Consider the following 11,343-nt stretch of genomic DNA (forward strand, 5'->3'; position numbering starts at 1 on the left):
CAAGTTGCTCAAGTAACATCATTCCTACGCAGATTCTCAACACATAAGCAATTTCTCGAGTCATTTCACAAATCACACGGCGTAATGCAACACTACGCGAGATATCTGGCAATGAAGCATCAACCTAACTATTCCTCCATGGCAATGAAGGTATATAATGCTCACAATGAACCAGTTTGACAACCTTTCAAGGGTCCATAATAACTCCCTTTTTCACATAACACACAAGAACAACCATCACAATCGGGGTAATCCTTCCCAGTTCACAACCCAATATGCCAAGTGCCCTCCAGGCATGAATTCCTCAATTTAACGACACCATCACAACCTTGATACTTGGTTTACATCTTTAATCAGTCAAGTGACTATATGCCACACTTATATAATCTTCCAGTGGGACACACTCCCACAACCTACCGCAACAATATTTGGGGCGTACCTCCAAACCACCGGTCGCACTAACGCTGAAGAGCGATCAAGAATCATTAGCCAGGACACAAAGCCCTTTTTACAAAACACCAATCTTAGGTGACGCTGAAGACAATACCAATTTACCTTAACAATCGAAACTTCTTTCCTGCTCATCCGAGCTCATGACATCTTTGTCAAAATTTTCCCTTCTCTCGTGCCATTCCCGGCCCAATCTCCACGACCAGAGCTGATTCACCAGCATGCATCAAATCAGAACTAACATAGTACATAACCACCAATCTGCTAACCAATAGCAAGCTCCCCAACTTGGCTCGAAGCCATATATCACAACACACTATACTCATAATGCATATGCTCCATTGCTGTCGTAATACCATAGTGAGATTGAACTCGCTCTTTCATATGCTCCATTGCTGTCGTAATACCAACAACGTCAGAACGGCCTGAAAATTTGCAGACATATCCAACATCACCTAACGAAGCTATTGAAACTCTCGGAATTCCATTCCGACCCTCGGATCAAAATCTCACCTACCAACCGGAATTCGCCAAAATTCAACCTTAGCCAATTCAAGCCTAATTCTACACCTGACCTCCAAATTGAATTCCGACTTCACTCCTAAGTCACAAATCATCCCCCGAAGCTACCCGAACCACCGGAACTCACATCCGAGCCCTCTAACTACATAGTCAACTTCCGGTTGACTTTTTCCAAAGCAAGCTTCCTTCAAAAAGGCTAAGTGCCATATTTCCAACTAGAACCAATCCAATTCTACCCGATCAACTCAAATACTGATATTAAATCATGGAGGGACATAATATGGGAGAAACGGGGCGGTAACTCACGTGACGACGGGCTGGTCGTCACATCTACCTTCTTTTCAGCTCCTTCCAACCTTGAGAGGTGGTCTGCTACTTGGTTCTCTATCCCTTTTCTGTCATGGATCTCCAGATTGAATTCTTGTAGCAAAAGAACCCAGCAGATCAAGAGTGGCTTTGAATCCTTCTTTGCTATCAAGTACCTAATTGTTGCATGGTCAACATAAACAATAACTTTTGAACCAATCAAGTACGACCTGAATTTGTCGAATGCAAAAACTACAGCCAACATCTCTTTTTCCGTCACGGTGTAATTGAGCTCTACACCGCTTAGAGTTCTGCTTGTATAGTAAATTGGGTGCATCAACTTATCCTTCCGCTGCCCCAAGATTGCTCCTATAGCATAGTCACTTGCGTCGCACATGAGCTCGAACGGTTGCTCCCAGTTGGGTGCAACAATGATGGGTGCAGTCACCAATCTCTTCTTCAGCTCCTCAAATGCCAACCTGCAATCATTAGAAAACACAAAGGGCTGATCCTTTTCAAGGAGTTTACATAAAGGGTTAGCAATCTTAGAGAAATCTTTTATGAATTGCCTGTAGAACCCGGCGTGCCCAAGGAAACTTCTCACTGCCTTGACCGAAGTGGGCGGTGGCAACCTCTCAATCACGTCAACCTTAGCATGGTCAACCTCATTTCCTTTGCTGGACGCTCGATGCCCCAAGACTATCCCGCTTTGTACCATAAAATGGCACTTCTCCCAATTCAGCACTAAATTTTGTCTCCACATATCTTCTTAAATTGTGAAGACATTCCTCGAATGAATCCCCCGCCACGAAGAAATCATCCATAAATACCTCCATAATGTCTTCAACCATGTCCGTGAAAATGGCTAACATACACCGCTGGAATGTAGCCGGTGCATTGCAAAGTCCAAAAGGCATTCTCCGAAAGGCAAAGATGTCATACGGACAAGTGAATGATGTTTTCTCTCTGTCTTTGGGGGCTATTGAGATCTGATTGTACCCCGAATATCCATCCAAGAAATAGAAGTGAGATCGCCCACCCAACCTGTCCAGCATTTGGTCAATGAATGGGCAAGGGAAAATGGTCCTTCCGGGTGGCTGTGTTCAATTTCTGATAATCCATGCAAATCCGCCATCCCGTGACTGTACGAGTCGAGTTCAACTCGTTATTCTCATTTTTGTACGACCTTCATTCCTCCCTTGTTTGGCACACACTGAACAGGGCTGACCCAATTGCTGTCAGAGATGGGGAAGATGATACCCGTATCTAACCATTTGATCACTTCCTTCTTCACCACCTCTTTCATATTCGGGTTCAGCCTCGTTGATGTTCTCTGGAAGGTTTGTGCCCTTCTTCCAAGAGAATCTTGTGCATACAAAAAGCTGGGCTGATACCCTTTATGTCTGCCATGGTCCAACCAATAGCAGTCTTACATTCTTGTAACACATGTAGGAGTTGCTCTACCTGCAAAGCTAGCAAACCGGATGATATAATAACAGGTAAAGTAGAATTAGGCCCTAAGAAAGCGTATCTGAGATGCGCTGGGAGCGGTTTCAGGTCCAACTGTGGTGGCTCTTCTATCGATGGTTTTGCAGGTGGTGTTGTTCTTTCTTCTAAGTGTAGGGGCTCGAACGGGGGTTCCCATTTCTAGAACCCTTGACCTTCAACATCCATGACCCACTCTGCCAACTCCTCACCATCCATATTTTCCAGATTCATCAAGTAGGCTTCTAATGACATTAATAGTCTCATCCTCCTCTTGTAGTATTACATCTACGGCCTCCACTAGTGAGCAATTTGCAAATTCGCTGGGTCTCCTCATAGATTGTTGAACATTGAATATTATCTCTTTATTGTTCAACCTCATTTTCAATTCTCCAGTCTCACAATCAATGAATGCTCTCCCAGTGGCTAAAAATGGCCTGCCCAGAATGATTGGTATCTCTTCATCCACTTGACAGTCAAGAATGACGAAGTCTGCAGGGAATACAAATTTCCCCACTTGAACAAGCACATCATCAAGAATTCCTGTCGGTCTTTTGATTGTGCGATCAGCCAGTTGCAGCAACATTGAGGTCGGTCTAGCTCTGGCAATGCCCAGTTTTGTATAGATTTCCAAGGGCATCAAGTTTATACTGGCTCCCAAGTCACACAATGCTTTAGCAAAAACATAACACCCAATGGTGCATGGGATAGTGAAACTACCTGGATCAGACACCTTTTGAGCCATAGGCCTTGTCACTACCGCGCTGCAGGTCTATGTCAGAGTTACAGTGGACAGGTCCTGGAAGTCAAATTTTCGCGACATCAGGTCCTTCATCATTTTTGCATACCCTGGCATTTCCCTCAAAGCATCCATCAGTGGAATATTCAATTGAATTTGTCTGAGCATTTCCATGAATTTCCTATATTGATCATCTTTCGTTTGCTTTGCCAACCTCTGAGGGAATGGTGCAGGAATCAACCTTTGCCCACTACTTTGTGTCTTTTCTTTGTTGGAAGCTTTTTCTACTACCTGTTCTGAGAGTTGTTCACCTTCCTTCTCCTTACCCTTGTCAACCTGTTCCTGCTCGATTACAACCTCGGTGAGCTCTGCTGACTCATTTGTCTCTAATGTAACTGGAGTAACTGGAGTAGTCGGCGTTGTCTCTCTCCTAGATTGAGCAACTTCTTTCTCCCTGTCTAAATCTCTTCCATTCCTGAGACTCACTGCCATGAGCTGATTTGGGTTCTGCTCCTTTGGATTAATGTTTGAATCTGCAAGCAATGTTCCTTATGGGCGATTGTTCAAGGCCATAGATAGCTGTCCCAATTGAGTTTTAATGCCTTTGATTGCTGAATCATGTGCAACTAACTTCTCTTGCATCTTTCCATATGTCCCAATGAGTTGTTGCAGCATACCCCTGATTTCGATCATGTTACTGTCCTGCTGTTGATGAGGTGGTTGGTAGGCCAACTGTTGCTGGTGTTGCTGATTATAGCCCTGGTGCCCCTGATAAGGCACGACTTGGCCTTGTGGTCGTGCTCCTCCTAGATTGGGGTTGTGCTGTGGCTGGTTTGGTCTGTACTGCTGGCTTGATGTTGGTCCCCATTGCTCTCCACCTTGCCTCTGACCTCCGAAATTATTGACATAATTCATGTCTTCTCTGAAACCCTGGTTGTCATTCTTTTCACTCCACGAGCACACATATGACTGGTTTATGCAAGGAGTGCATAAGCCTCCATTTGTAGTATCAACAATGTGCACCTGTTTCGTACCCATCTCATTGATTTTCTTTGTCAGCAAGCTCATCTGGGTCATAAGAGTGGCTATGTTTTCTGCATTTGTGTTATTTGGGTCAAGAGCGACAGAATGCACCATTGGGGTGAGTGTTGTGTCTCTCATCATCCAGCCTGAATTTTGAGACATATTTTCAAGAAGAATCTTACGCTCTGTGAATGTTTTGCTCAAGAATGCACCCCCGGCAGAAGCATCTACATTGGTCTTTAGACTGTCAGCGAAACCCATATAGAATCTCTGTCCCAGCATCTGATTCGGAATGCCATGGTGAGGACACTTCACCAACATACCCTTAAACCTCTCCCAGGTTTCTTGGAAAGTCTCAGTCGGTTTCTACCTTAATTGCAATATCTCATCAATCTGCCTCGCAGTTTTGTTGGGTAAACTTGTTTAAGAACTGCTTGACTAGTTCCTCCCAAGTGGCAATGGAGTTTATTGGGAGCGATTTAGCCAAGTTTGAGCCTCCCCAGTCACTGAGAATGGAAACAGTAATAATTTGATTGCCTCAAGAGTCACATTAGGCTGTCTTTGAGTGACACATATTGATAGAAAGTTCTTCAGATGTTGCTGCGGGTCTTTGATGTATGACCCGGAGAACAGCCCTTTATTCTGCAACAGGTGCAACATGTTGTTGGTAATCTGGAATGTCTCCGCTTGTATCTGAGGAACCGTAATTGCTGTGGCCAGGTTATCAACAGTTGGTTGCGCCCAATCATAAAGAGCAGCTTCCAGCACAAGAGGTGCTACCACTCTGACGTTTGGGTCATCTCAATCATTCCTGTTGTTCCCGTTGACGTTATCTACGTCACCCATTTCAATTTCAATTTGTTCGATTTGTTTCAGCTGTTTGCTCTTCTTGTTAGCCCGGTACAATGTCCGGAATGCTTTCTCGGGATCTGAGAGTCCTTCAAAAAGTTCACCAGTTCTCAAAGAGCTTCTAGGCATGCACCTGAGTCACAGAAGAGTTCAAACAAGAGAATTTCAATAGAAATATTTCTAACACCACAGAAAATTGATTTAAGCTAATAATCCTAGCAATTCTTCCAAGTTTCAATAAATAACACCGTTAGTTCCCCGGAAACGGTGCTAAAATTTGATCACGCCCAACTATGCCTTATAAAAAGGACTAAGCGGTCGCTGCAAATATGATCCGGCTCAAGTCCGGAGTCGAATCCCACAGGGAACTAACCTATTTACTACAACTTTTAACACTGCTAATGAATAGCTCAAACAATCCCTGGATGCAAGATTTTTAATGGATAATGAGTAGAATTTAGTTAAGTAAGGAAAAATAACAATAAAACTAGCAATAATCTAGAATAGAGTTGAATTCAATGGTAAAATGGTCTAGGGTTATTGATTCCCCAAACTATCGGATTAATTCCTGACACGTTAGCTATAATCTCGCCGTAACACTCTATAAGAAATATGAGTTCTGGGTTACCGCAATTATCTCTCGATCAATTACGATAACTCACTAGAAGCATTCTCTCGAACTACTCTTCTTAACAATTTATGCAACTCAGAATTATCCCACCAAAGCTTCGTTATCTCTAGCCATGCTTTTAAATTCAAGTAATTAATCTCTTAACTTAACCAAAAGTGGTGTTGTTTAACAACAATCTAACCAAGTGTTCTTTCTCAAGCAACACAAGATAACTAGACACGATTAATCGAGGTCTCTTTCAATTAATCACAAGACAACACGTAGTTGAACAATCATAGAGTAAAAACGGCTCAATTATATCAAAACAGGGTCAAGACTTCATCCAACAATTGGTTCCATCAACCCTAGATGACGGGTTTAGCTACTCATGCTAATAGATAAAAATTCACTATATAAAGTCATAATCAACAATGGAATTAAAAAGAAGAAGATAAAAACTCTAAGGAAATTCTCTGTCTTTCTTCCGTGTTCTTGCCTTCAAAGTCTCTCTAAAAACAGCTATCCCTCTCTTTTCGACGAATTAGGCTTAGGTTTAGGTTAGTCGCCCTAGAAATTACATAATTGACCGTGGGTTCTTGGCTTCCGTCAGCCCGTCCACGGTCGCGGATCTGACCGCGGAGCTGACACTTGCTTTTCTTTCTCCTTTTCGACAGTGCTATCCTCCGATTGGCCTTCCACGCTCCATATTGACTCCAAAACACTCTTTAGCTTCCTCCTAGCTCGGAGTGGCTCCTGCAAAATGAAAAACTCTTAATTAGAGCATTTTGTTATCTTTTAACATTCAAACATTGATAAAGTGCTGCAAAATTAGAGTGTAAATAGTATCTAAATTGCATAATTATCGTCTACTATCAGGCACCTTGTGGCCTAGGTAAATCTCATGAAGTAATGACTATTAAGCACTATATTTTTAATTAAAAGTCTTTATTTATAAAAAAAAAGAATTTTATTTTTATCTAACGTAGTTAACAAGAGGGTAGTATTTAAATTTTTTGTTTTTCCTTTTCCATATAGTTAGCATGAGAGTATTGAGAGTCTAACTAGATAGTAGTGGTCATTACCTTTGCTTTCTTCCTATAAAGAAGGGTTATGAGACATAATTTTGTTGGACAAATTGAAATCCACTTGGCATAACCCAAACTAATTTTTTCCTTTTCTTTGTCTCTCTCTCTTCCTCTGTCTGTTGTGTGATTATTGTGTCATCTTCCTTCATCCTTGTTCTCAATATCTTAATCATCTGGAAATCCAATTCAGCTTAAATCTGATGAGAAAAATATTACGATTCAACCCCTCAGAATTTACCTTCAATTACCTTTACTACTTTTACATTTTCCGACAATGATTAGTGTATCAAGTTTCCTCCATTTACTTGTACATTATTCATGTAATAATCCCAGTCCCACTGGTAAAGATTAGGTGATATTTCATTTTATCTTGATCTTACATAATTAGATCTATTTTGATGTACGATATTAGAGGTAACTTAACATAGGAATCACATCTAGGTACACAAAATTATATTCCATTTTTTTTTCAAAAATATATGATTATATTATTCTCTTATACTCCTTAGAATCATAGTTGCTAGATCAGAAAATGAAGCATGAAACACATCAAAATCAGTTTATCTCAGCAAAATTATTCAATTCACAAAGGTACATTCACAGCCTTATTGTTTATTTCCTTTTCTTTGGGTCTGGTTTGGTTATAGGAATTTTAGTAAGCTTTTATCTCAAAGATGTTCCAATTACGTTAAAGAAAAAATTATTTTCTTTTCAACCTTCTCCACTTATAGTAACACCAAAAGTGAATCCTCCACCATCTCAGCCATTGAATTTACCTTTGAATCAACAGCCGCAACAACGCGTACAGTTAAATAATGATCGTCGCGACGAAAATAATATTAAGACGAAAAGGGTTGGTAGAATAGGGTTAACAGATTATATTAAGCCTCCAGAAGCCATGCACGATATGAATGATGAAGAGTTAATATGGAGAGCTTCAATGGTTCCTAAAGTTAGGAATTTTCCATTTAAACGTACCCCAAAAATTGCATTCATGTTTTTAGCAAGAGGAAGTTTGCCATTGGCTCCTCTTTGGGAAAGATTTTTCAAAGGAAATGAAGGGCGTTACTCCATTTATATTCATTCACAACCTTCTTTCAATGGAATTGCACCTGAAGAAGGACCTATTTTTCATGGCAGAAGAGTACCAAGTAAGGTATGTTAAGCCTAAATGCTATAATTGCGATTATACGTTTTTTCTAAATGCTTCATTCGATGATATCATTGTTTAGTACAGTCAAACCTCTCCATATCAACATCGTTATATAACAACCATGCACTATAAAAGTCATTTTTTTTGGAATCAATTTTTATGCTATGTTATAATATATGTTCTCTATAACAACACTTCGCTATAACAATCAAAAAAATTTGGAACAGACGAGGCTGTTATAGAGAAGTTTGACTGTAGTAACATTTAAGTTATGTATATGTGCAGATTGTGTAGAGAATTTTTATAATAGACTTCTTAAAGAATGGGCGAATTGCACCAAGTTCTACTTTAACTCTGCTACTAAAATATATCCACAATTTACAATGTATTTAAATTAACCAATTTAGTCTAGGACTAAGTGTCCTGAATTTTTGTATCTTAAAATTCAGGACATAAGATTGAATTTTTAGGCACAATTTTCACACTTTAGGACACGGTGTCCTGAAGTTTGAACCTCGAGGCTTAAATTTCAGGATGACGTGTCCCGAAGTTTGAGTGAATTGGTAATCTTTACATATATTGTAAGTTGTAGATATATTTTAAATAACATGCTTAAAAGTGGCTACCTGGTGTCATTTCCACTTAAAAAATCTAGTGGACCTATACATTTTGTCTTTGGGCTTGACTTGGCCATTTTCAATATTGGGTTTCGGCCTAGTTTGGGATTGTTACATAAATAGCCGGCAAGATTCATTGTTTACTTTTTTTAATCGGTATATATAGATTATGTATTGATTATACACATTTATACATATATTATATATGAATTATAAATATATTTTATATCCTTCGGCAATGTGTAGTTTAAGAGATTAGGTGAGCGACTATTTGGGTTAATACTTCTTTTAAGGATTTCCTTTTCGTTAGGTGACTACATCTGTACTTCCCGCACTGTTTAGTGGGAAGTTCATAATATAATATTAATTTAGTTATATGCAGAATGCTAATTTCAATGCATATGAAAAACTGACCTAGTTATCACATAGCTTGTGTATATGTGTTATTTCAATTTAGATAAAGAAGCTTCTTTGACCTTTTTTGTTGTACGATTGTTATTTTATAACTCTATTTAATTTGATAATATCCTCATTGTTGGCAAAATGTGTAGAGAGTGGACTGGGGAGAATTCAGCATGGTCGAAGCAGAAAGAAGGTTACTAGCCAATGCCTTACTTGACATGTCAAATGAGCGTTTTGTGCTTCTTTCAGAGGCTTGCATCCCCTTGTACAATTTCACTACCATCTACACCTATATCATGAACTCCACGAAAACTTTCGTGGAGTCCTATGATGAATGGGGCCCAGTTGGACGGGGCCGCTACAATAGCCAAATGACACCATGGGTGACCATCGAACAATGGCGAAAAGGGTCCCAATGGTTCGAGCTCGACCGGGAGATCGCCGTCGACGTGATCACCGATCCAAAATATTTCAATTTATTCAAAGAATTTTGCAGGCCAGCATGTTACTCCGATGAACATTACTTGCCAACTTTTGTTACTATGAGATATTGGTGGAAAAATGGTAATAGGACGTTGACTTGGGTTGACTGGACAAAAGGTGGGCCCCATCCAACGAAGTTTGCTAGGACAGAGGTAACAAAGGAGTTGTTAAACCAAATGAGAAGTGGAATTCAGTGTGAATATAATGGAGAACCTACAAGTATGTGTTATCTTTTTGCAAGAAAGTTTTTGCCTAGCTCATTGGATAGGCTTTTGAAGTTTGCTCCTAAGGTCATGATGTTCGGTTGATATATGTATTTTTGTACATATAATCTCTCACTTCACATCCGTTTAATTTCACGTATGGTCACTCGTGTCTAAACGACAGAAAGGCACAATTTTTCCTAACATTATTTTCAGAAGGAAGATTTTGCAGGAGTTAGTTTCGATTAAAATTTAAACCAAAAGCAAATCCAATGTCATGTAATTCCGTATTTTCTTGAAATTTTAGTACATTGGTTTTCTTAGTAGGCCCTTTTTTTGGTCGTATAGGTGCTACCTCATTTTCAAAATGTGACACTAAACAAGAGTCAGTTATGTTTTTTCTTTGTCACAATTAATGGTTTGTTGTGAGTGGAGATGGATTAAGATATACTTAGAGTTGTTAGATTAAATTATAGTATTCCTATTAAGTTGTATAATCATTTCCTTCAATATAATGGCGAGAAAGTTTTTTTTCCTTCTGATCTTATGCAAAGAGGCAGAGCTAAGATTTGAATTTTATGGGTTCAAGATTATAATCCTTTTAAGTTATTGGGTTCTAAATTAAGAATTTGTATATATTAATATTTTTTTAATATAAATACAAGATTTGAACAAAAGTTAATAGGTTCGGTCGAACCCACAACCAACACTGTGGCTCCACCCATGCTTATGCATGTTGCTAGCTATAAATATTATAGAAGCTCATGGTTGTTTAGGCGATGCTGATTTCGAGGCTATGGGAAGCAATTTAACTTCCTTCACTTGTTTAATCTACGTATTAGACTGATCTTTTTTTATTTTATTTGGTCAACTATTAGAGTCTACGCAATAGTCTATAACCACATTTTCCCAGCATTTCCTCCCAACTATACAAATTATCGTAATGCTTGTTGATAAATTTTTAATTTAATTGGCTCTCACGTGGATTTATACATGTGGCTGATGTGGCCAGACACGTGGATCACTAAGAATGCGACAGCTGGAGAAATGCATTAAAAGAGGCACGAGTCGTAATAGGTACGAGCAAATCAACCACGAGATAAAAGGGGTATGGTTGCTCGAGTCTGAATTATTATATGAAGAGACACCGGCAGAATGAATCAAGACAGTAAAGAAGCAAGATTCATGAATCGTCAATTAATGTGCATGAATGATCATAGACGTTACAGAATCTTCATGAACAGTTACGATTGCTAATTATAACGTCTCATTAATATCATTAATGTTAATAACGATTCAGTCATAAAAGGGAAGAAACTTGTACTTATAGATTCCTATATAAGGGAAGGAGATTTCACTTGTAAAGAGAGGTTCTGGTTATTATAAGAATACAATTACTTCTTTTGCCTTCTATGG

The 11,343-nt window shown here is 39.2% G+C and overlaps 1 protein-coding gene across 1 annotated transcript; it reads left to right on the plus strand.

The window, feature by feature from the left end:
• The first annotated feature begins 7,181 nt into the window (after positions 1–7,181).
• Positions 7,182–10,443, plus strand: LOC109212132. Its single transcript, XM_019375747.1, has 2 exons — positions 7,182–8,225; positions 9,391–10,443. The coding sequence occupies exons 1-2, from the start codon at positions 7,602–7,604 to the stop codon at positions 10,030–10,032; spliced, it is 1,266 nt and encodes a 421-aa protein (XP_019231292.1). The 5' UTR covers positions 7,182–7,601; the 3' UTR covers positions 10,033–10,443.
• The last annotated feature ends 900 nt before the right edge of the window (positions 10,444–11,343 follow it).

This window comes from Nicotiana attenuata, unplaced genomic scaffold (assembly GCF_001879085.1).
Source record: "Nicotiana attenuata strain UT unplaced genomic scaffold, NIATTr2, whole genome shotgun sequence".
In the NCBI taxonomy this organism is placed as follows: Eukaryota; Viridiplantae; Streptophyta; class Magnoliopsida; order Solanales; family Solanaceae; genus Nicotiana; species Nicotiana attenuata.